This window comes from Taurulus bubalis (genome assembly GCF_910589615.1).
Source record: "Taurulus bubalis genome assembly, chromosome: 1".
Lineage (NCBI taxonomy): Eukaryota > Metazoa > Chordata > Actinopteri > Perciformes > Cottidae > Taurulus > Taurulus bubalis.
Window position 1 is genome coordinate 29,999,595 of NC_136589.1, and position 25,675 is coordinate 30,025,269.

The window sequence follows — 25,675 nt, forward strand, 5'->3', positions numbered from 1 at the left end:
TGTGTGTGTGTGTGTGTAGGTTTGCGCTGGTGGACTTCGGCCTGGCTCAGGGTACAGCGGACACCCAGATTGAGCTGCTGAAGGTAGTGAGGCAGAGGACATTGCAAAAAGGTGGAGGGACCACAGGGAAACAAGACATAACACAGCGGATCAAAGCATCACCAAGACTCCTTCCCAAAACCGCCTCAGCCTCACTACCTTTGCCTGCACAGCAGTCCACAAACTTAGCACCTTCCCCTTCTTCTTCCTCCAACACCACATCCTCCTCAGCCTCTCAGAAAGCGCTGGTTAAAAAAGCACGCTCTGTCCCCACCACCGTCACCACCTCTCGCACAAAGCACACAAAGGTTTCTGCATCTCGTTTGACCTTTATTGGTGTTTCTGGGTCTGTCCAGTGAAAGCTGAATTGTAAATTAGTGTAATTACAATTTATTTGGGGGTAATTTTAAGAATGTTCTGTATGGGTATGTTAAAGTATTTTTTTATCTGTGCATTTGTTTGTCTCCTCACTGCACTACTGTGTTGGCTTTAGCTAAATTCTACCATCATGTTTATTTTCACTAGGATTTGACAGGACTACGCAAAGTGCCACGTCCTGTGTTTGGAGAGAGAAACCTGAACAGCTGCACTCGTGCTCCATCCACCACCAAACTAGCTGCCATAAAGACAGAGGTAAGCAAGGTATCAAGTACTTTTTTGGAAGAATTCTCAAAACCATTGAAATGACAAGTAACCATTTGCTTTCAAGAGAGGCTATTTTAAATGGTATTATGGGTGATTATATCTCAGTTAAGTCATTGTCATGAAATACATTTTTGGTTCAGTTGGTAAAACCCAGCAAAACAGACGACCCAGCCAACCGGAGGTGCTCTTCAGCCAGCCGGGGCCCGCTGCCTGTCAGGACCCAGAGCAGCAGTCAGAGACCTCAGAGGACTGTACAGCAGAGCCTCACCTGTAACTGCTACCGGACTGACCGTGTCTGCAATATCTGCTTGTCCAGGTAAAGAAAGAGAGAGAAACCACTTTTCTTTTCTTTTTTTTAAACAAATCATTAACATACTTTTACACACCATATGTAAAATAATTCTTCATCATAAATGTGAACCTAAGTTATTAAATTGTTTGTTGTTTTTGCTATTCTCTCAGTGAATTGTGTCAAACCTCTGCTTTGTGTGGTTTTTATTAATAAAGGAAGCAGCAGGTTGCTCCCCGGGCTGGAACCCCGGGCTTCAGAGCACCAGAAGTCCTCACAAAGTGTCCCAACCAAGGAACAGGTTGGTTTCTTAAAGCACGACTATTATGATTGATGATCACACAAATGCAGGGACCGCTAGCTGTGCAAAAGCTTGCTGTTTAACTCAAAATTGAAAAAATGTTATACAACATAGTTTTTAACTGAGTGTCTTTTTCATAGAGATGCACACATTTCAATTTTCTTGGCCAATTTTGATTCAAGTCTGACCTGCCGATTACGACTTTTTTTTTGATAGCAAGGCACCAGAATAACTTATTTCACCACGTCCCAAAACATTATTTCAACCATCCTGAAGTCAGTGTCAACCTTTGAAAAATTCTAATGTTGTCCTTTTACTTTGTTTTTGTCATATATTGTGGTTATTTGCATGAAAACATTTGAATGATGAGAAGATAAATGGTTGTATTGTCATTTAATACTGGAATTCCATCAAAGATGGGAGTTGAAATTGATTAAAGTATTTGGGTGGAATGAACCTCTAAAACTGTATGTCGTTGGACAACATTTGACGGTTTGAATCTGTTCACAATTTTTAAAAAGAAGTGAGAGATCAGTAGTAGTCAGAAACTGTCAGCTGATCGGAATTATTTGTGTGTTGTATACAGATCTGTAATTTCTGTAATGATTTGCTATTTCAGCTGCCAGCATTTACATACATTTTCTGCAGGAAATGCATTTTGCAGTCGTTACTAATGTTGCACCCATTCCTGTCTTATCCTCCTGTACTGCAGCCATAGATGTGTGGTCAGCTGGTGTGATCCTGCTCTCACTGCTCAGTGGCCGCTACCCGTTTTTCAAAGCCAGCGATGACCTGATCGCCCTCACTCAGATCATGAGCATACGAGGCTCCAGAGAGACCATCCAGGCTGCCAAGGCTTTTGGTGTGTATTCATATTTTAAACTGACCCCTCTGCTTCTGTATTATGAGTCCAGCGACATAGTTTATCACCAGATAGTCACTGTAACTATGTAGGAGAACTGAATTCAACCTCACTGTGATGCACGGAAGGCTCTGTGTAGATAATGAACCTCTTTTTGGGCTGCACTTTATTTAGGTAAAGCAGTGGCGTGCAGCCGGGAGCTGCCTCGGCAGGACCTCAGAACGCTGTGTGAGACGCTGAGAGGACGGAGGCCATTGCCAGGTGACAAAGTCACACCACTTCAAGAAGTGAACAAAGACTCCACTGTCACCCATCATGGCAGGATCCAAGATGAAACGCCCACACACCGTCCCACACAGGGAACATTAAAGCAGCACCAAGAGGAAGCAGGTGAAAGTCCTTCATCTCTCCCAAACCACCTGGAACATTCAGGGAACACAGAAACCACTTGCCTTGCTCAGCAGGGCTCAGAGACAGACTACATGGTAAAGGGAGACCAGCAGGGCTGGGACAGAGTTCCAGATGAGGCCTACGACCTGCTGGACCGGCTGCTGGACCTAAACCCTGCTACCAGGATCACAGCTGCTCAGGCCCTGCAGCACCCACTGTTCAAAGACCTGTGAAAACCGCAGGGCGTCACCGGGCGGACCGCTCATATCAACAGAAGTGCCAGCGTCCTTGTCTTTGGTTCACATTTAATAAACTGGATGAAGCGAAGACAAAGGGGTGTTGTACTTAGCAGTTACCTTTCAAATTGTAACTCAGCAGAGTACTAAGTCTGGGCACTTAGGATAAATAATGCTGCTGGAAAGCGGAGAGAAAGTCTGTGTGAGAGAATAGAGTTCTGATAGATTGGGTTGTGGCGAGAAAGAGTTCACAATTTTCTCTCATCAACCGGTTAAATGCTTTATAGATTTTAATATTGGCATTAATTCAAGACAGGTTTGACTTTCTGGTTCACATGCCTGCAGTTCATGGCAGCTATGGTATAGAGTACTTCAGAGGATGGCCGTGCTAAAGGGCTGCTCTTCCTTTTAGCTAAAACCGAGACGGAAAGAGTTTTGACTTGAGGCATTATGTTGACTATTATTGTGTTATAATAGAAGGTACCTGTCTCCTCTGTGAAAACAGGGATCAGTTGGTTACAGCTGCACACTGTCTGATTATTTATTTAAATTGTTTTACTCTGTACTTTTATACCTCAGGGACCAAAAAAGGAAAATACGAAACTTGGGAGTCTTGTTATTTCTGTAGGCCAGTGTGATGCTCCGGATCAAGTTTGGCCTTTTGATATCGTAGACACGGTCAAGAGGGAGAAGTACATATATTGTTTACTATTGTCAAAGCTGCCTTAAGTCCATATCACCGCTGTATGAAGTGACTTTAAGATTTTAATATTACTTTTATTATGAATGTGATTGTATGTGTGTCTGTTTTAGCAATAATTTATAAATGTAAAGTCTGTTTTAATAAATTTGATTGTAACATCTTACTTCTACAAAGCATATAGTACTGAATATAAATACAATTCATTATTAATCATCACTGTAATTACTTCTACAGTTAAGACTTTTTTCCTCTTTTTTTTTAGTAATAGCTTTGTAAATATTATGTATGTGTGAATTTCATAACGTGCATCGTAGACAGAATTAATTTTAACATTTTAAGACTAACTACTCTGCAGGCACCTCGCATGCAATATCCATTATTAACTTAACCTTAACTTTTACCACAGAAATCACACAATGGCACAAACAGGACAGCACCGTATTTAACTTGTATGTACAAGAGTTTGACATTTTATTACAGAAGCAATACAAACTTCAACAAAACAACTTGAAAAATGAAGAAGAAGAAAAACACAAGCACCGTACGATTTGTTAACTGTTTAAAATGATAAATTCAGAGCTCAATTTATTCTTTACAAAATACGCCAACAGAACAGTTGAAGGCCTTTTTGTTTGCTTGGCGATGAGGACCTCTGGGATTAAAACTGGTGGGCTCAGGCTAAAGATTTTCTTTCCCCTCAGTGAGTTCCTCTATTCGCACCAGCACGCTCTCGATCATGTCAAAGGTGTGCAGGGCTGAGTGCAGAGCCTGAATGGACACATTAGAAATCAGTCAGTTCAGTGTAGTACACATACATGATCAGGATTGTCATATGAACGAGAGTCACTGACCTGAATCTGTGAATCTGATGTCATGTTCGGCAGCTTCTCGTTGCCAACGGACACAGAAAGCACAGATTCCTCTGTGAAAAAAAACAAACACACATTCATGTATTCATTTTAAACGTGCTTGGAGTTTCCCCATGCTTTTGTAGTAAAGCTTCTATTCCCACAGTTTGGGTTCACATCTGCAAAAAGTATGTGAGTGCTTTGAGCAAGTGGAACTGAAATGGACAGAAGTATCAGTACAGATAAGCGAGTGTTGGTCTGACCTTTGGTCTTGCCCCTCTTGGCCTCCATGGTGTTGTGGAGCTCCCTCTCGTAGTGAGCTCTTGACATGTTTACTCCAACCCGTAGCGGCTTCAGGAACGTGTCTTCTATTTTATACAGTTCTGTCCAGATCCCTGTCTGCAGTTAAATGACCACGATGGAAATCAGAAAAAACATGTGGGTGGCTGTTTAGTTGTTCTTTCTGACCCCTTGAGATAACAGCAGGCAACTTAATCAAGGTAAATTAATCACATCATAATTCACTGTCCCTGATATTTACTGGATCACTCACCTGGTTCTCTGTCGCTTTGTCTCTGATGACGAGGTAACGCAGCAGGTTCAGAGACTCCATGACTCTGTTTTAAACGACACAAAACAGTACTTTTACAAAACAATCCCGACTCGGGGTTCACTTATTACCGTTTGCTAATTTTTCACTAGTTCACACTTTGATTAATTAGATGTACAGTGTGCAGCATTTAGGGGGATCTATTGACAAAAAAGGAATAAAATATTAAGAATGTTTTCTTTAGTTTTTTAGTTAGTTTAAAAACACCTGAAAATAAGAATTGTGTTTCCATCACCCGAAAATTTTATATCTACATATGCAGCGGCTCCTCTTCATGGAGCAGGCTGCCATGTTACACATCGAGCCATTTGCTTTTTTGTGATTTTTTTTTTGTCTCCTACATGCTTGGCACACGGGAGATGTTTCAGTTGGTTGCAATCTGCAACCTCACTGCCAAATCCTACGCACTGCACCTTCAAGCAATGCACATTAACTCCAGTTCATGCTGTCAAGAGAAGAAAGCTCACTTTGGCTGTGATATTTTCTTGTTATGTGTTAGATGTTATTACACTGACACATACTGGTAACATGTACTCTGCCTCTTGCCCTAATGCATGCTGGGATAGGTTCCAGTGAGCTAGATAAGGGGCACAGAAAATCGAGGGAGTGTTATGTGTGTACTGACCTGTCCAGGTACTGCAGCAGGTCGGTCTCTGGGCCGTTTGGCAGACTGAGAACTTTACGGAGCAAAGGCAGCAGTTGAGATCCCTCAAACCAGGTGTTACTGTTACCTGGCTGAGGACAGACATACCTTTAATGCCCAAGACTCTTACTTAAATAATCAAAACTTATAAAAAACAAACAGAGCAAACAGCCTCCAAGAAATGTTAAATGTGATCTCACCTTCAGGGCGACATCTATCTGCCTCTTGATGTTGTTGATTACGTAGCCTTCAACTCCTGAGTGATGACTGGTTTTCAGCATGTACCTGAGACAAGACGGCCAGTAAAGGTCAATACGCTGGAGGTTGGATGAGAAAGAGACATTTCTGGAGGAAAGGTGGAACTTACTGGAAAAAATTGTACTTTGCTTCAGTGTCAAACTTATCAATGCTCAACTGCAGCACCTTTAGACCTCTGGTTCTCTGTTGAAGAAGAAGCAAATATGTTAGTACATTTATTTTCTTAAAGCTTTCATTTAGAGATTACTAGATGCTTACACAATGTGATTTAATTTCAACATTACAATAAATGCAAAACTTTTAGAACCTACTACTAAGTGCAAAATGACCTACCAATGTAAAGACTTACCAAATCTTGCTGCTGACACATTGTCATGACCTTCACCAAATTCTGAAAACAAACGGTGAAATCAATAATTTCAGAAGAACATTACGCTGTGAGAATCTCCCCCTCTGCCCCCCCTGTTGAGCTGCACTTTCGCTGAGCCCTCAACACCCAATGGCTCTTCCAATAAGCCCTCAACACCCGGTGGCTCTTCAAATGGGCCCTCAACAACAATAGGCTGCTTCACCCTCCCCCCTCTCTCTGTGAAGACTGACCAGGTAAGAAGACAGCTGGAGAAACTCCACCAAGGCAAAGCTGAAGGACCTGATGGCATCAGCCCCAGGGTCCTAAAGACCTGCGCCACCCAGCTGTCTGGTGTCCTGCAGCACCTCTACAACCTCAGCCTGAGGCAGGAGGAGGTCCCGGTGCTGTGGAAGACGTCGTGCCTGGTCCCTGTCCCGAAGAAGTCGATTCCATCCGTCCTCAACGACTACCGACCGGTAGCCCTCACCTCCCATGTGATGAAGGTGCTGGAGAGGCTGGTCTTGGCTCACCTCCGACCGCAGGTGAAATCGTCGCTGGACCCTCTACAATTTGCTTACCAGCCTCATGTGGGAGTGGACGACGCCATCATCTACCTGCTGCAACGAGCTCAGTCGCACCTGGATGGAACAGGTGTCTCTGTGAGAGTCACTTTCTTTGACTTCTCCAGTGCATTTAACACCATCCAACCACTGCTACTGGGTGAGAAACTGCAGGTGGTGGGGGTAGACTCGTCCACCATCTCCTGGATCACTGACTACCTCACAGGCAGACCACAGTTTGTCAGAATGGGCCGTGTGCTGTCTGGGACAGTGGTCAGTGATGTTGGAGCCCCACAGGGTAATGTTCTGTCTCCCTTCCTGTACACCACTGACTTCCAGTACCACACAGAGTCATGCAGAAGTTCTCTGATGACTCTGCGGTGGTCGGGTGTATTAGGGATGGACGGGAAGAGGAGTACAGGGCAGTGGTGAGTGACTTTGTGAAGTGGGCCGGCAAGAATCACCTGCTTCTGAACGTGGCCAAGACCAGAGAGATGGTGGTCGACTTCAGGAGAAAGACAACAGCTTCTAGTACTCTGAGTGTTCTGGGAGAGGACGTGGACACAGTGGAGGAGTACAGGTACCTGGGTGTTGCCATCGACAGCCGACTGAACTGGAAGGCCAACGTCAACGCTGTCTACAAGAAGGGGATGAGTCGACTCTTTTTCCTGAGGAAGCTTTGATCCTTCAATGAGTGCAGCAAGATGCTGGAGATGTTCTACCAGTCGGTTGTGGCCAGCGCCCTGTACTTCGCTATTGTCTGCTGGGGGAGCAGCATTGGAGTCGGTGACACCAATAGACTCAACAAACTAGTTAAGAAGGCCGGCTCCATCATCGGCTGCAAGCAGGAGTTTCTGGGGCAGGTGGTGGAGAGGAGGACGCTGAAGAAACTTTTGTCCATATTGGACAACCTGGACCACCCTCTCTACCACCTACTGCAGGGTCAGAGGAGCACTTTCTCTAAGAGATTCCTCACGCTACGCTGCAATAAGGACCGTTACAGGAGAACATTCCTGCCGACAGCTATACGGCTTTACAACAAGTCACCGCTTGCTAGTTCCTCCGTGGATTAGTTCATCACTGTACCATATATACTTTGCACTATCTGTTTATCTAATTTACTTATTTACTTAATTTATGAATACACTCTTCAGCTGTAAATATAAATATATTTCATTCCAGTTAGTTGTATTCTATTCTATTGTGTATATTTAAATATATATATATATATATATATATATATATATATATATATATATATATATATATATATATATATTACTTTATTTTAATTTGTATATATCTCTCATCCCTGTTGCTTCTTTATATATTTGATCTTTTATCTTGTGTGTTTGTATTTCAAGTGGTAAGGCGCTACTGATGACGACAAAAAAATTTCCCCTTAGGGATTAATAAAGTATATATTCATTCATTCATTCAGAATCACATCAGAATAAAAGTTGAGCTACGCAGGATTACCTGAGGGACTGTAAGGAAGGTTTTTATCTCCAGCAGATCAGAAGGCAGACTGCCATCCTCCAAGCGCACCAGACTCTTCTCATAAAGCTCCTGTGTGGAGGTAAACACACATACTGTACAGAAGAGACTACAGAGGCTCGAAAATAAACAAATACCTTTTACGGGACAGTTGTAAAAGTCTTGTAGGTTACAAGAAATTATTATTTGTGCTTTTTCATTTGGATATATTTGGAAACCACAATTCAAATCTACAGCATGTTGGAAGTCTTTAATTAAATGCTTCTGACTGACTCACCAGTCCTTTCTGAATCCTGGACTCCTCAGTTCTGTCAATGAAATAGTGAAAGTTGTGAAGGGTTCAGCTAAAAAAAAAACACATGGCAAACCGGTAGATCCAAGTCTGCATTTATTCATAAGGGCAGTTATGTATATATGTGATTATATGGTCTGTGGCTCCATAAAGAAACGTAATTTGCTTTTTCATGAACTAAGAAAAAAATGCTTTTGTCCCTAATTGATGTCAGTGAGTTTAAAAAAAAATTATGGAAGGTTTCAACTGCAAACTTTAAATGTAAAACAGTTAAGAGTTGTTATTCATCCAACTTCAACGACTACATCTACAGATATCAGCAGCTGCTCAATTTGACTGATGAACTACCAAACTGACAAATGTGCCATTATAGAGGTTCAACACATCAACACTGCCAACGGTTGCAACAGCACAGGACAGATAAAGTGTTGGGTATTCACCTGGACAAAAGGAGGCCAATGTGCTCCATATTACACCGAAGACAGAACAAAGAACTGTAAACACAGAGAGAGTCATTAATGAATTTCCATTCTGAATAATATTTAAACAAACAGTATAAGTCATCATCAGTATTGTCTAATGCTAATGTCTGGCAACGTTTGAAGAAACTTCTGCAGTTCATCAGTGTCCCAGTGCTTTATGATAATGGCTATTTTTTGTATCTATCTTACCTGAAAACACTGGGGAATGTATCTGCGGCCAGGTGATGGACAAACACCAGATGAGCCAGGCTTGCCAAAGACTCTTTAGGATACCGCACCTCCTCCTCCAGAAAGCCTGGAACATGTTTTCTCTTCCACACAGGCTGGAACACAAGACTGGGGACGGACTCGCCGATAGCACTGAGGGTGTTCTGTAGAAAACACGCAGACACACACACACAGACTCTCCTTTAATATCATATCTAACAGTGTAATCTGCAGTCCAGCGTCGCTCCATTGAAATCGTAATTACTGTAGAAACTAATCAAATTTGCAAGACCCATCTCAACTTTTACACGCAAGTTACAGGGCAGCACAAGCTCTTCTCAGAATATTATGGAGAATGAATTTGCCGTACCAAAATCTCTGTGGCAAAATTCCTGAGGGGAGACACGGCCAGAGTGTCTGGATCCTTGAGTTGTAATTCCAGCAGAGGATGACTCAGAGTCTTCATAGAGCTGCAGAACAAAAAGCAGCGGAGTCAACCGTGGCATCAGTGCTTAGGGTTCATACTGCAGACACTGTATATGCGAGACTCAGTTGTGAATATCCAATTTCTCACTCACAACTTTAGCAGTTCTATCCGCAGCTCATCCTCTTTATCACTGCCCTGCTCACCCGCCGTCTTGCTTGTGCTCTCATTTTGTTCCTCACCCTTCAGGAGGTTTCGCCTGGCCTCATGAACAAACGGCTTGACAAAGTCTATCAGATCGGTGCAGCAGCGACAAAGCGAGAAGACGTCATCCTCTTCTTGCTCCTTGGTGTGAGGTAGAGGCAGTTTGGCCACCTGGTCCAGCACAGACGACAGGGTCATGCCCAGTGACGACGCCTTGCGGCTGCCAAGGCACAGCAACACTGAGAGGAAGGCACAGATGTAATGAAAATGGCTCTACTTGAGTCGAGATGTGATGAAAGTACATTGGATATATATATATATATTCAAAGAAATATTCTTTACCTTTCTGTAGAGGGTTCAACAGCAGGTGGAGGCTCTCCGCTATGGTGTCAGGGTCGTCCTGCTCCAGCTGCTCCAACAAGCCAATCAGCAGCTCTTTGGGTCTGCAGGTCTGGAGAACCATAACTCACCCTTCAAAGAACAATTTCATCCCAACAAACAAGACTCTAAGCGTCTACAAACTGCTAGGTCAGTGGCTAATAACTAATGTTATATATTATATATTACAATCTAATCTTTTTTGTTAACTGTTGAGCAGAAGAAGAAACCTGTAGCAGGTGACGGAAAATGGCAAGGCACGGATAAATCTTTGCATCTTGTTTCTTCAGCAGAACCTGGATCAGGGGTGGCAGCAGATTCCAACCCATACATCTCACAATGTCCTGCAGAAAGAGGGATAGAGTGTTTATGCAGTGCAATGTGCAAAACACTGACAGTCTACGTGTTGAAACAATGGTCAGCTGTGAGTACCTGATTCTTTTCATCCAGGACAATACTGAGGACTTGTGCACTGTCTCCCTCCTCGATGCAGGTCCGCCCAGATATCGAGAACACGTCATGGTCCTCGGTGGTGTAGCTGTCGTCAGAGAGTGCTTGCTGTGTGAAGAGGGATGAAATGGGATCAAAGAGGAGAAAACATTTTACTGCAGCAAGTTGATTGTGTTGTCATTCTAAAGGCAAAAATAGAACTCCCGAGAGACTCACGCATCTCTGGACCACATCACTGAGCTGCTCCAGAGCCATTCCTGCTGTTTTCAGTTGGGGTTTATCTTCACACTGAAGTCCTCCAAAATAAACAGGACACTTCATGTCAAAATACGCACAGCATGTTACTTGATAATCAAGTGACTCCACATTTAAGTTAAGTCATTACTTGTATGTTAAAGTCTAGCCCTGTGTCTGCGTGGGCAGTACAACTGGACAGTCTGCTATAAACAGAGTACAATGAATACTGATGTAACGTTATCTGTCTGGATTAGCCGTTAGCCGTTGGTCGACTAAAAACAAACATTTTCTTGTGCCGTGCCAGCTGTTCAAACAGTCAACAAAACTACACACTGTTGCTGTAAACACGTGATAAACAGGTCAATGATGAAGCAGATACCCACCTTAGCTCACTACATATCCCGGACAGACAACGCTCACTAACACGGCTGAGAGCGCTGCTAACGGCTGAATTGTCCGTCTGGGCTTGCCGTTGAAGGACATACGTCATAAGTCAAAGTTGAAACCGTTGAAAACAGAAACAACATGGAGACCGAGAACAGAAGAAGGAGCGGAGGCTCCGATAAAACCTCTAAAAAAGGTTAGTTTACATGAAAAACACATTCTCTCTTATCGATATTTCTGAAAAGTGTTTACAGCCTAATATACTTCAGGAAATAGTTCAACGTGTTTCAGTGGTATAGACAGGTATTTTGTGAAGTTGCTCATCGACTGCTTTAAGTTAACGTTACTGGTTTCCACAACACGGTGACATAATGAATCTCATATGAGAAGCAATTAAACAGGCCTATTGGCATTTACATTATGTTGTTTGTTGTTTGTGTGACAGGTGGGAAACGTGATGAAGAAGAAGCAAGAAGGTGCGAAATAATTTCATCATAAGCAAAAATGTAGATTGTAGTTTCTTGAATAGAAAAGATAATAATACATGTTAACAAATAACAACGCCAACACTTTTTCTAATGTGTGTGTTTGTCTCTGTGTGTCAGGAGAGAGGTCGTGATGGAGACGTTAGGGGAGAGATTTGAGCTGGAGAAAAGAGCCATGAAGGTAGTGGAACGTCTCCTGGAGGACCGTGTGGCTGAAGACTTCCTGGTTGACTGTGTATGTATCATCTGAGGTCACGTTTGCAGAACAACAGAAGTCTCTGTTCACAGCTCACCCCTACACTGTACAACACAAGTGAGACATCTGCTAAACATGGCACAAGCTTTGAGGTTGTCCATGGAGTGAAATGCCTCTAGAGTAACGCCTACCTGTCCTGTGTTATTTCTTCGACCTCGTCTTTTTTCAGATCAAGTATTAACCATTAAGCCAGACTTTACTGAGGACAATAAATTACTTCCCCTGTCAAATACTGATACATGCGTTTCAAGATTAATATTTGTTTTTACATCGGCAAAGCAGTAATTTATCACATTTTCTTTGTTTTAATTGAGCAAGTATTCGAATACCATGGAAAAGGATAATCTAAGAATCTTATTTTCTCCTCTTGTCTCCTTTCTTCAAAGGCAAGGTTCATTGCTCCTGCTAATTACAAAGATGCTATCGAGGAGAGATCCATTGCTAAACTGTGTGGTTATCCCTTATGTTCAAATAAACTTGGGAAGGTAAGAGCCTTTCATATCAGTGCTATTTAAGTAATAAATGTCATTGTATTCCTTGTGTCTAATGCTTCTAATCTGACCCGGTGCTCCTGTTCATTAATAGATCCCAACTCAAAAGTATAAAATTTCTACTAAAACCAACAAGGTGTACGACATCACAGAGCGCAAGGTAAGTAGTGCAACGTGTGGATTTAAAAAGTAAATATTATATGCATTTGTATTAGATTAAACATTCACATTTTTGCATATCTCTCTTGTGAAAAGAGTTTTTGTAGTAACTTCTGCTACAAAGCCTCCAAAGAGTTTGAGCTACAAATCTCGACTACACCTCTTTGGCTCAGGCAGCATGAGAGGTACGTGTGCTGTTCCCGTCTCTGTCCTAAATCACAACTATGAACTGATCATTAAATATTATAATCTTCTACAAATTAAAGCTGGGTTTTTTCTTTCTTTCTCACTAACAGTCCTCCAAACATTATATTGATGAAGAAAGGAGATGGGTATGTATTTGCTTAAGTTTAGTTTGTGTGAATATTTTAAATATTAACATATCAGAGCTGATTCAGCTAACTAATAGATAAATCTTAAAAAATGTTATGTTCTAAATGTAATATAGGTTTGAAAATAAATAGACAAACTCAGTGTAACTCATGTTTGTCCAGCGGGAGTTCTGGTGAGGTGGTGATGTTGTTGGAGAGGAGTCTCCAAGAGGAGGATGTCGAGAACCCTCTTGCTGCTGAACCCGTGGACACTCACAGCTCTCAGCAGGGTTTTGCTGAGGCCGGCCTCGGCCCCAGTGAGAGCAGCGACATTGAACAGGAGCAGGACTTTGTCTCCAGTGTGGTTTCCCCGCGGCAAGGACCTATAGTGCACTGGGGCAACCTGCCTAAACTTAAAGATGAAGACAAAGAAAATGATCATGGAAAGATGAAGAGGCAAAAGAAACAGAGGGGTGGTGATAAAAAGGAGATAGAGGGTCATCGAAGTCAGGGCGCAGACGGGGATCGAAAAAGGATAGATGCTGAAAAATGCCTGCACTCATCAAACACAGAGAAACTTAATGGAGAGCAGGTGCCAGAGGAGAGAGGCCTGCCTGACGAACCCAGTGTGGAAGAGGTTACTGCGAAGATGAATTTGACCAATTTATCTGAGACGGTCACTCCCACTGCTCCCCCGCCTGTTGACTTAAGAGCCAAACAAACAGAACACACAAATCTACTCACTTCTCCACTGTGTAAAGACCCAAACAGCTTAACAGAAAGCATAAATCTCCCTTCTTCAACTCTGATCAACACGAATCAGGACGGCCATGACATGGCATTGACCAACCAGCCAGGCCTTAACATCACCCAGGTAGGTATGAGCAGGAGGGGGGCAGCAGGGCTTCGAGAACTCCTCAAGAACCACACGGCTGCAGCCAAACCCAGCTCCATCCGTCTGAATCTCCTCGAGTGCCTGAGCAGAACGTTAAAGGACTGGAGCACAGACGAGACCCTGAAGTTCCTGTACAATGCTGACCATCCGCTCTGCTCAGCTTTTGTTGATGTTAAAGAAGAAAAAGAGGTGGGGGGTGAAGAGGAGGAGCTGGATGAAGACGACCTTGAAGATGAGGTGACCAATGAGGATGCAGAGGGGGTTGGTGCTGGGGTGCTTAAGAGACCGTCTGCCGCAGCTCCAGACTACCATGTGCTGCAGCAAGAGACTCAGCAGCTGGAGCTACGAGTCAGGGAGTTTTACAAGGGAACCTGGATTCTACCTGAGGAGGTGGAGGAGCCGCATGGAAGCAAGGTGAGTGAAGGGAAAAGAGGATGGTTGTTACTGAAACGCCTCGTTGTACGAATCAGTAAAACAGAAGGTATGTGTCTATACTGAGGTCAAATAAATCGTATTTCTTCCCTCACCAGATGACAAGGGACCCAGCTCTGCCGCTTGTTGACTCTCATGCTCAGCACCTCATCCAGAAACGAATCACAGTGGAAAAGCTCACCAGCTGGTGTGTGTGTGTGCTCTTATTAGTGATTGAATGTGTATGTGTGTCTCGTTCAGCTGTGTGCATTAACTGCTTATTAACATGTTTGGGCAAACTGTTATCAAGTTGCTACACTCTGGAAGTGTATTACAGGTACAGGACTTTGTGTTGTTGGTGTTATGAACACTGCTAGGAGTTTCACGATGTACTAGTATTGACGACAGCCACAATACTTTAAAAAAAAAAGGATTTGTCTTAAGAATGCGCATGATAATTCCTTGTAAATAATACAGCGCCTCTTAAATACAGTTGTAGTTACAGACTCTCTCTCCCACTCAACATTTTAATGGTATTTAATTTGCCATAAAAGAGGGAAAACTCACGGTAAACAAAGTTAAAGATAATTTTGACTGATTGTTTCTGATGAAAGCCTTCTAGCTCCCCTTAAAAGCTCACATTTATTGGCAGTTAAAAGGTAACATTTCTTTTGTATTTGTCTCTCTTTGGCCCTCATCCTTTTGTCTCTGTGTTGTGTTGCAGTCTCAGAAACATTGTCGGTCCTCTGCGTCTCAACATAAGTGACTTCTCCACTGACCTGAACAAGCTGGTCAAGACATTCAGGTCAGTGCAGCACACACAAATACACACTCTTCTCTGCAGGTCTACCTACATAAGGCCACACATTTAAAAGGCACACGCGCTTTAGTTTTTAGTCTAATTATTTTAGCACACTGAGGAAGCCTAAAATGTGTCCCAATATTCTCTGTAGTTTTGAATGTCTTGAGATGACAAAAAAAAACTTGCTGTGAGGATTGTGGGTCACAATAGCCAGACAGGCATGCTGGCTTGCATCCTACAAAATGTGACTGGATACAGGAGAACATCCTGGTATTTGTGGCATACTGCATTTGACAGACTATGTATTGGGACATTCTAAAGTGTCATATGGGTAATTGAACACAAACTGTGTTGACAGGACATCATGGTTCACATCAACACTGTTATATGGATAGAACTAGAGATAATATTCTGCATGCAACAGAATGACAATATCCAGCTTCACTTTTGCAACATTTATATTGTCAACATGTATACAAAAGACATTATGTTGTATTAATGAGATGTGGATGTCCCCCAACTTTATAATTGCAAATTTGCAAGGTCCTTGCTGGTAAAAATGCTGTATTTATTCTGCTTTCTTGAGAGTTAAGGGGATCTTGTTATACACTGTGTGTGTGTGTGTGTGTGTGTGTGTGTGTGTGTATATATATATATATATATATATATATATATATATATATATATATATATATATATATATATATATATATATATATATATATATATATATAAAATTTGATTTAGATAAAATATTTTTTATATATGTGTGTATGACAGGATCCCCTTAACTCTAAATCAAAAATAAATATGTTTCTTCTTACCAGTAACTGTCTCTTTAACATCCACACCATTATGGGTAGTTTTGATGAAGAACTCTGGTGCCTCCTACTGGAATGAAACATGACAACAGTTTTATCAACCCTCGATGGATGATTTTTCACAGCAGACATCTTGACACGTCATCGCAGGAAAAGCACAGCTGAAGTTAATCACATTAATTATGTCTCTTGTGTTTAGGTGCCTTCGTTCCAGTACCTTGATATTATGCGTGCTGGCTTACAGGAATATTTGAATGTAACATAGTTAGTGTGATAAATAACACTTTGGCTTTTCCTTATTATGATGAAGTCAAAATGTCTGCTGTGAAAGAGGTTTATTGTTGCACCACATTTATTATTGACACATATGTATTGATTTAATGGTATTTTGTTCCGTATACTATTTTCCAGTGTGATCATGACATTTTTTTTGCCTGTCAAGAGATTAAAAAAAATACGTTGACCCAATTGTCTTGAGACAATAATAGATGGATGCAGATGCTTGTATAAAACACACACTCTGTATTAATCTGTTGTTGCATCTGTTGTTTAAACATTAGCGCTGGTTAAATATGGGTGGAGCAATGCAGGAATTACATGAGATCACTAAACTTCACAAACCAATAATAGTGCTAGTGATAATAATGATAATGTTAACGATGCTCCATGTTTTTTTAATACGCTGTGACAGTGAATCAGCATGCGCAATACCAGGACGCTTCATAGAATGTCTTAAATGAAAAGTGCCTTTTTAAGAATAATTCTCCCACTCAAACGAGTGCAGCAAGGTGCTGAGATGGATTGTTGCCTTTTGTAATTGCATTTTAATGGGACTTTTGTTGCATAATAGAAATGTAATAAATATTTGTCTTGCTTTGACTTTTTTGACTTGATTTGACTAGTCAGTATAGCGTTTTTTTTTAAGAAATCTTTCAAACTTGAACCCGAATTGAACATTTCCTGCCATAGAAGCACTCTAGGTTCCTATTGGCTGATTAGGATGTTTTCAACGCGAGTGCTATTAAATCACTGTGTAGTGAGTAACGCTTGCAGAGTCCTGCTTCCAGGAATTCTCTTTCTGCTGCCAGAGGCCCCGCAGACAAGAGGCCGAAACCAAAGAATATACATAGCGCTGTCACAGAAACATACATCACTACACTATTGCAGGCAGTGTTTGTGTTGGTCGGTCCGGCCTTGTGCACATTTTGTTTCTCTAGTTTACTTATCATCAGAATCTTGTGATTTTTGTCACCTGCCTTTTGAGAAGGTTACTCCTCCCTAGAGTTGTGTGTATGTTCACATATAATCTATCTTTGAATTGATATGCAACACACAAACAATCTGAAATCAATCTGAAACAACTGAAATCTTTCAGTTGTGATTGACCAGTTTTTTTCTGAACCCCATAGGTTCACTAGCACAAACATCATCCACAAAACTCCAGAGTGGACCCTCCTAGCAGTCGCGCTTCTCCATCTGTAAGTTTACAGTGCGTCTCTGTGTGTGAATGTGTTACTTTAGTCTTAAGAGAATGCACCGTGACAGCTGATTAGTTGTAAAGGAGAGATGTGAGAGACAATACAATATATGACTAGGAAATCAAGGGCCATTGTCTCCCAGAAAATACAAGACTTGGATTTCCTTCACGGTTCATAGCTTCATCCTGCTCTTGACAAGATGCTATGGTGTGGCATTGTTTTATCCTGTGTGCGTGCGTGTGCGTGCGTGCGTGTGCGTGCATGTGCGTGTGTGCGTGTGTGCGTGCGCGCGTGTGCGCACTGCTGGCAGTTCAGGGACAGTTCCGTGCTGCTCCCGCCTAAGTACACACGGACGCCTCATGGTCTTATCTCCTCCTGATTGCCCCTCTCCAGATCCGTGATCCAGGATGGAAGGCACACACAAGCATCCAAGCAAAATGAGCATTTTAAATTGCCCCGGCTGGGAAAACTTTTACCTGATGCAGGGCTGACTCTGATTTATGACTCTGTGGCCATGAAGTTTGTTTGCATCAATACCATAACTTACATTGTGAGCTCTCTGGAACCTAACAAAAGAATACAGTAAGTGTTGTGCAGCTTGATGATCTTAAATCAAGGGAGCCTTTTGACTGAAAACTCTTTCCTTAAACGCAGTACATACAAATTATTAAATTGTAAAGGTGAGATTAGGAGTTGATCTGTGGACAAGCTGGAGTTGATAAATTATGTTGTCTTTAAAAATCTGTCAAAAGTTGGGTAGTTCGGGTTGTATATGAAATACCGCTGGTTAGAATTAAATCGATCTTAAATAAATATCCTTTACAAATTTTTAGTAAACTTTTGGGGTTGTGATAAATAAATAAGAGACTTTTAGGATTAGTTATCTGTGCACTGGCTTTGACCTGATTGAAGACATGATGTTGAGTTTCTTTTGAAATGATTAAAACCTCTGATTTCATCTGACTGAACCACTTACTAACCTGTATTCATCATGTCCACCTGCGACTCTATGATTTCATTAGTTCCAATTCAACTTCAAGCTTCTCCATACTTCCATTCCTCCATCATGAATAATTTGTTGTGCTGCCTTATCTGTCGGCTGCGTGGCAGCTGTGGAGCTAGTCTGGCTGCTATTGTTCAGGCCGGCTAAATAATGGATGCCCCCCTGCAACACTAGACCCTGGGGTGAACCGGAGATTAACCAGCAGTGCACCTCCACACAGGTAGATGGGACAGGTAGAGGGGGAGTGATGGGGGAGGGAGGAGAGGGACGGGGGTTAGAGAGGTGACGGAGATCAGGTGGAAGGTTGCAAACCGTGGATCCAGAGCTGGAGGTAAACACTCTTTAGGGGTGCTGGTCTGTGCTGATTTGATAGATTATGGCACAGTTTCTGTACAGATGTGAAGTGTCTTGTGACTGCAAGAATAATGACACTCAGATGCCAGTTTATTGGTTCACCAAGCCTAGTTTAAAATGTATCTCATCCAAGTCTGTCAGGTTTGTACACAAGTTTACTTCGATATTACTGGAAGATTCGGTCGTCATGGAGTGACAAGTATCTTTTTTTAATCAGGTTTTTGAGGTTTCTCAGTTATGAGTTGTACATGTAGACATATATCCTTGTTTCTGAAAACTGGATATTACAAAAGGACCACTTTAAATCTTGTGTTTATGACTTATTGCCAAAATAAATCTTAGTCTACTGATACCAAAACAAGTGATTATTCGACTAAGAGAGACAGCCCTACTCACAAGTTATCCATATGACTCGGTAAACATGTTTCCTTATAGAGCAACATGAACCCTGGTCGGCACTTAATATCTTAGTTAAGTGGATCCTTTGACGGAATGAATGGCTTAAACGTAGCGTGATAGAAACTTTATATTTTTCTCATGAGGATCTGAGCAGTCAGGTTTTAGGACGATCTTTATAATCCCTGTTAAAATGTGTCCTAAAAAATTGTGTTGTTTATATTATCAATGTTCCATTTTAGTTTTTGTGTGTGTTCCAGGAATCTGTACCAACAATAGGCTGCGGTCAGCGTGTGATTGTGTGTATTTTGTGTTTCAGGTTGTCTGAGGTGTCTCCGGTGGTACGAGAAGCCTTGGAGACACCAACATCAGCGGAGTATTTGAACACACTGATGGAAGAGCTCGGTCTACAGGAGCGGGACCTTCTGAACATAGTCCAGCTGTTTAAAACCCCGGCACAATGACACACACACACACACACACACACACACACACACACACACACACAGTCAGACATGGGCATATGAATAATAAATATATGCTCAAGATCACTAACTGAATTAAATATATATATGGATATATATATAGATCCGACATTTTCTATAATGTTTGTTTTCCACAAATAAATAATGTTTGAAAGAAAAGCTCAAGTCCTTTTATCATATGTGTTTACTCCTACTCTAGGATACAGGAGTGAAGTCTGCAGCAGTAGGGGAGGGTTACGAAGTACTGTCCTTAAGTATATGTGAGGTACTTTCTTCTCATGCCATTTCTACTTCATAACAATCCAGAGGAAGACATTGCACTATTTATTTCACTACAACCATTTGACAGTTTTAGTTAGTTACTTTAAAAATAAAAATGTTTGCACGCAAACAATGGAATAAAATATTTTTGTTGTAAATGAAACTCCCCATCAGTGTGCAGCTGAAACGATTAGTAGATTCAATTATCGACAAAATGAATTGGAGGAGAATTCTATAATTCTTTCAATGCAAATATGCATTGCGAAGCATTTCATGGTTCCAGCTTCTCAAATGTGAGAAATTGCTGCTTTTCCTCTTAATCATTTAAATTCACTCATTATAATGTTGAGGTTGGACAAAGCAAACTTTTTGAAGGTGACACTTTGGGTTTTGGGTAACTGTGACAGCAGTTCTCTCTATGTTCTGATTGTTTAACAAACCAAACTATCAACCAATTAATGGAGAAAATAATCATTAGTCTGATTCAAAATCTAAATGAGCTTCACCTCAACCAACAATAAAATCCTGCTTTTATATGAATGCATGAGTAATAATAATCTATTGACATTTTTAACATTGACTACTTTTACTTTCACTTTTAATGCTTAAAGTAGATTTTCATGTATTGATTTCCTTCATTCATATACTTTTACTCAAGGAAATAATCTGACTTCTCCCTCCACCGTCTACATTGTGTAGCAGTATTACTGTACACACAATCTGTGGGGAGATGTGTGCAAATCAGATCCTTGAAGTTTTAGAGCAATGGATGTTTAACCAAATAAATCACACCCATCTTTTCCCATTAAAACGCCATGTGGACACGCCGCTCTGCTGGAGGAGCTGCTGTAATAAAAGTGAAGCTATTTCTGCAGACTTCCTTCACATGGCGGTTTATGGCACCATAAGGTAATGTGTTATATGGGTATGTTAACAATGCTTGTGTCTGGAAATATTTGGTTTTGAACAGGTGGCGCACGCAGCAAAACGTTTTTCTATTTAATATTGGAGATATAATTGTGACATGCAGATTGGGGACGTGATTGATGGCTTAACACAGCTTCTCGTTTTTCACAACGTACTCCAATCAGTGGACTGAGGCAGAGACTTGTTTGTTATGTTTTTGAATGTGTTATTGATTAAAACCTACAGTTGTAAATGATGATACATGTTTTCTTATAATTTAGAGAATAAATAATTAAAAAATGTATAATTGAAATTGAAGGCTGGTCAATTCCTAACTGACAACTGTGCTCCAAAGGTGAATGTGTAATCTCTGACTACACATCCAATTGACTCAATTGAAAGAAGAGAGAGCAATTCTAGAATTGTATCATTCATATTTTAATAAAAATGTTAATACACAATCGATAAATACACTTTTATTTCCATAAAATCAACCAAAATGTCTCAGGCTTAATACTTAACTACATTCAACAATAGGGTAAAGTAGGCCAACGCAACAAACAATAAAATAAAATAAAACAGAACACGACCATATGAATAGTCAGAGTAAAAGTGCAAGATTTCGTCTGACTGCTCATTTGAGTCCGTGCTGCGTCTCCTTGTGTCTCCTCAGGTCCACCTTCCTCTGGAAACCTTTCCCGCAGAGGTCGCAGCCGAAAGGCTTGAAGCCGGTGTGTTTCCTGCTGTGCGTGATGAGGTTGGAGCTCTGGCTGAAGGCCTTCCCGCACACCTGACACTTGTGCGGTTTCTCACCTGCAGCGGTAACGAGATCACACAGTTGGAAATATGTCCGAGACATTTTTCCGCATTACACATGAGGGACTTCTTAGTTCGTGCAGTGTCTCACCTGTGTGGATGAAAGTGTGTTTTTTCATGTCTGACTTTTGGTGGAACCTCTTCCCGCAGTACTGGCACGGATACGGGCGCGTGTCCGAGTGGATGAGTAAGTGCGTGGACAGCGTGGAGGAGCGCTTGAAGCTTTTGCCGCAGATTTTACAGCTGAAGCTCCTTTCCTGTAAAGTATGTCAAATGTCAGGGTGGAAAGGCCTCAACATTATATTTAACTATAGCAACTGGGTCGGGACGTTGTGGTGGCAAATAGCCACCCGGATGTGAGTCTCATAACTGTTGCAATATAGTCTAGTTCCGTGAGAGGCTTTACCTGTGAGTGAACCGCTCTGTGCTGATCCAGGCTCACTGCGTGTCCGAAGGTTTTCCCACAAATCCCACATTCAAACGGCCGCGTCCCACTGTGCGACCGCCGCACGTGCACCTCCAAACCGTGAGGCGTGGAGAACACCTTTGGACAAATAGACATTTTTACCTCGATATCAAACTAAAATGGGGAAACAAATAGAGACCTGCTGATCTCTTTGATTGTCACACAGTTTATGTTTTAAGTGAATTTGAGCTTTTAGCTCAATGGGTACCATGTCTAAAAAATATCCCTACGATAATTTGTAACATTCCAAACAATATCAAAACAATATGACTATCATGGCTTCGACTATGTGACACTTCAGCAAACGTTGGTAAACTTACCTTGCAGCATTTAATGCACGTATAGGATCCACTTGACTCGATGCTCGAACAAATAAAATCATTTTCAGACTTGATCTCCGCAGCGCGAGACTTCTGCTTTACATCCACATACAGCTCGTCTACGTCCTGCACCCTGCAGATTTGGTTTGCCGTTGAAGAAAACTCCTGGTAGCATCCGGCCACCGGGCCCCGCTGTGCGTAAAGCGGCTCGGCGCCGCTGTCCTCTGCAGCGTAGGTGCTGGTCGGTGAGTGAGGCTCCCTGTGGCCCTGGAGGTGGCGGTGATATGGACCCTGAACCAGATGCCTCAGCTCAGAGCCAGAGTAAGCCGTCCAGGAGTAAGGAAAGATCGGGATGTTGAAGTTGTGGCCGTCCTCCGCTGAGGGAGTGGAGCATTTCTCTGAATCTGGAATTGGATTTGGATTTAGGGTGAGTGGATGTTCTTACTGATCTACAGCTCACTGCGTGTTTTAAAATGTGATCATTTGGAAATGCGTCATGCGTAAAAGTTCCCGCAATTACAATTACAATTTATTTCAATAAAATAGTTTATTAACTCAAAAACATCAACAAGTATATATCAATGAACTTTATATAATGTTCCTGGACGTCACTAGTCTGACCCCTAAATAGACAATATTAATGTACTTATTCTTTGTTCTTCCTTATAATCAAAAGTAACAGCAGGATATAGGTCGTGCGGTCGAACAGTGCTGAGCATGTTTAACGTATTGAACCAAAGCTGATGATGCAAATGCTGAAAACTAAACACGTCAATGTGTATAAGCTCACTGGTCTTAGGGTAATGCCACCATTCAAATAGGCCGAACACATACAACATTGCTGTATTTTATAATACTCCACTGACACTTTTGAAAAACATGAAGTCTGGATGAAAACAAACCTGGTGAGGAGGAGGGAGACGGGGGACGCCAGAAATCACAGTCGGAGGATCGGCCTGTGCAGCTCAGCGGGGGGCTGGAGGAGAGCGACCCCGCTGATAGCAGCCTGAACCTGGGGCACAGTCTGTCAGCGTCGGCGCTCACATCCTCCTGCGGCTCCGAGTTGGACTCAAACTCCGCCAGAGATTTGGTCTCTAATGACAACAGAAATTAGCAATGAAACTGAAACTGTGCTATGATAGGATTCACACTCTTACTGGAGTTATTCAACCATTTACGTGCGTAATTACGCACAAGAAGACCTACCTGCGCACACGTTAGCCAGAATAGTGTCCAGTCTGCTGTAGTCATCGTCCAGGTACCGGGGCTGGTGGTAGCTGTGGGCCCTTTTACTCTTCACTAGGAAAGACCTCGGCATGTTTGTCTGGTGTCTCGGTGTTGCTTGTCTGAAATCCTCCACTTCACTTCTTCAGCTCCACTCTGCTCTGACTTCTCTGGACAGATTGGAACTCGATTGGTTGACAGGCGAGACGGTGTTGGGATTTTTGGCAGGCTATTACGCACGCGCAGAGAGGCCGTATCGTTTACCAGGTGTCACCCCCCCCCCGCCCCCCCCCTTCTCCCCACCACCACCACCAAGGATCCCAGATCCCAGTAGACATGGGATTGAAGAGTACGTTACCGAGGCTGAATCACTTAAGAGGAAATTCACAGGGATGTTTTAACCTAAAGACGACACAGGCTTATGCCGGATGGATACAAATTATGTATTGTCTTAATGTATTATGTCAAATTCATTAATACTACTATCACAATGTTTATCTGTCCAATCAGTTGGAAAAGTTGTTTAAACAAGGTTTATACAAGGTATATTTATATTAAAACCGAGATTGGATTTGTTTCTGGTTTGCAATTGTATTAGAATGCCTAAACTCGAAATTCATTTAAAATACTATAACAAACTGATAATTGCAGGTCTCTTTAAGCCAGATGATTAAATCAGCCGGTAACGATATCATTTGATTGTGACATAAAACGTGTGTTTGGGTCCATATAGGCAGACTGTGATGGATATTGTCCTGTTTGTTTGACTGGTTGTAATGTGATCCTGTTAATGAGGCGCGCACGGCCGCTCTGCACAACAGCCTGCTGGTGGGGAGCCGACGTATCCTTTACAGTTACACTGCTTCAGTTTACCCGCACTGACTCCAGGCTTATTGTTTCACATTATTAAAACCCCCTCCCGGCCAATACGCAGTCCCAATTAGGCTGTCCGCTGAGGGAAATACAGGATACATAAGTTCCAACTGGAATATGGAAAACGAATAAAATAATTGAACCACCATACAGGGAAAAGTTTTCAATCTGTCAGGTTCAAATCATAGCGAAGATTTGGGCTCTGTTCAAGGTCGGACCAAAGCAAAACGGTATCGATTATGCTCCGATGTGGGAACGAGTTTGTTTGATGCAGCTGCAACAAGTTAGTGACCTGCAAGCAAAGCAGATAGCCGAGGCGTAACGCTGAAACACATGTCACATACTCACACAGCACTGACACTGCAGGTGGCTACTATATCCCAGCTCAGAGGACACACACTGTCCCGCACTATGTCCACATTTGGTTTGAATGTTCAAATACAGTCTACAAACTGCAGAGAGACCACAAAACCATCAGCTCCGCATAGGACGCACACACTCTCTTTCTTCCCCTCCCTCCCTTAGAAAATGTTCATGTTAGTCAGCCATGAGTCAAACAAATACACTGATTCATAACTGTCCATCTTTGGATATTTGTACAAAAAGTAATCAGTGAAGTTGATTTTAAGAAATGATATACATTCATTATTCATATTGTTTTTGTATTTAAAATAAAGAGTATTCCTTTGTGGAATTATTAATACAAAATGATACATTTCTGTGTTCATTTAACTTTAGATTACATTCCATGTCGGTATGGCATCTTTCTGATAACTCCTATCATGCCAGCACTTAACTTGTGAAAGCTTGGTTTTTAAATGTTTCACCACTGAAATTGGACTTCATTGGAATATTTAAGATCTAAATCTCACCTCTCCTCGATGAGCAGACAACAATTAATTCACACACAGTGCGAGCAAAGACAAAACTAAACTTTTAATTCTCAGTTTTTCCTTTAGAATTAACAGGATCTTAGACTTGACAAAATTATTTTTGACAGCACATATACACAACATTCATCAGGCCTACGGACAGATAACAAATACAGCACTTTTTCTAGATTGGGGGTGCTCAGTCACATCTCATGAAAGACATTCAACCAGATATTTAAATGAATGCTTTCAATTCAAGAATTATAAACAAGCCCAGTTTAAAATTGAGATTGACAGTATTC

General features: G+C 41.8%; 4 protein-coding genes across 4 annotated transcripts in view; 2 read left to right on the forward strand and 2 right to left on the reverse strand.

The window, feature by feature from the left end:
• cdc7 (cell division cycle 7 homolog) overlaps positions 1–3,622 on the forward strand; it is a gene marked incomplete at its 5' end in the record, with an annotated part of 6,297 nt that extends 2,675 nt beyond the window's left edge. Inside the window, 6 exons of the mRNA XM_079217719.1 lie at positions 20–347; positions 565–672; positions 825–1,000; positions 1,192–1,274; positions 1,987–2,136; positions 2,311–3,622. Coding sequence (XP_079073845.1) covers positions 20–347; positions 565–672; positions 825–1,000; positions 1,192–1,274; positions 1,987–2,136; positions 2,311–2,759 — 1,294 coding nt within the window. The 3' untranslated portion in view covers positions 2,760–3,622. The remainder of the gene's footprint in view (positions 1–19; positions 348–564; positions 673–824; positions 1,001–1,191; positions 1,275–1,986; positions 2,137–2,310) is intronic.
• Positions 3,623–3,913: 291 nt separating this feature from the next.
• Positions 3,914–10,928, reverse strand: glmna (glomulin, FKBP associated protein a). Its single transcript, XM_079223220.1, has 18 exons — positions 10,884–10,928; positions 10,650–10,775; positions 10,448–10,561; positions 10,182–10,290; positions 9,790–10,078; positions 9,582–9,681; positions 9,194–9,375; positions 8,963–9,016; positions 8,508–8,538; positions 8,213–8,302; positions 6,174–6,215; positions 5,934–6,007; positions 5,767–5,851; positions 5,549–5,658; positions 4,867–4,930; positions 4,577–4,712; positions 4,317–4,387; positions 3,914–4,233 (listed from the first exon to the last, which is right to left on the reverse strand). The coding sequence occupies exons 1-18, from the start codon at positions 10,920–10,922 to the stop codon at positions 4,144–4,146; spliced, it is 1,806 nt and encodes a 601-aa protein (XP_079079346.1). The 5' UTR covers positions 10,923–10,928; the 3' UTR covers positions 3,914–4,143.
• A 501-nt stretch (positions 10,929–11,429) lies between these two features.
• rpap2 (RNA polymerase II associated protein 2) lies at positions 11,430–19,738 on the forward strand (the record flags this gene model as incomplete). Its single annotated transcript, XM_079235910.1, has 12 exons — positions 11,430–11,484; positions 11,734–11,764; positions 11,894–12,008; positions 12,416–12,514; positions 12,615–12,680; positions 12,776–12,864; positions 12,976–13,011; positions 13,174–14,299; positions 14,416–14,504; positions 15,021–15,101; positions 17,329–17,397; positions 19,470–19,738. The coding sequence occupies 12 exons, from the start codon at positions 11,430–11,432 to the stop codon at positions 19,612–19,614; spliced, it is 2,001 nt and encodes a 666-aa protein (XP_079092036.1). The 3' UTR covers positions 19,615–19,738.
• Positions 19,739–21,436: 1,698 nt separating this feature from the next.
• On the reverse strand, positions 21,437–23,728 carry gfi1aa (growth factor independent 1A transcription repressor a; the record flags this gene model as incomplete). The annotated part of the gene is made up of 6 exons (XM_079225992.1): positions 23,611–23,728; positions 23,307–23,498; positions 22,405–22,808; positions 22,025–22,162; positions 21,710–21,875; positions 21,437–21,615 (listed from the first exon to the last, which is right to left on the reverse strand). The coding sequence occupies exons 1-6, from the start codon at positions 23,720–23,722 to the stop codon at positions 21,437–21,439; spliced, it is 1,191 nt and encodes a 396-aa protein (XP_079082118.1). The 5' UTR covers positions 23,723–23,728.
• Between the last annotated feature and the right edge of the window lie 1,947 nt (positions 23,729–25,675).

What these genes read in the sequence shown, in the direction of transcription:
- glmna (XM_079223220.1), bottom strand. Translation starts at nt 10,922, where the DNA reads ATGGCTCTGGAGCAGCTCAGTGATGTGGTCCAGAGATGC. An exon ending in GTGATGTGGTCCAGAGATGC is followed by an intron (nt 10,776 to 10,883) that starts GTGAGTCTCTCG and finishes CTCTTCACACAG; the next exon opens with CAAGCACTCTCTGACGACAG. An exon ending in CGGATAGAACTGCTAAAGTT is followed by an intron (nt 9,682 to 9,789) that starts GTGAGTGAGAAA and finishes TTTGTTCTGCAG; the next exon opens with CTCTATGAAGACTCTGAGTC.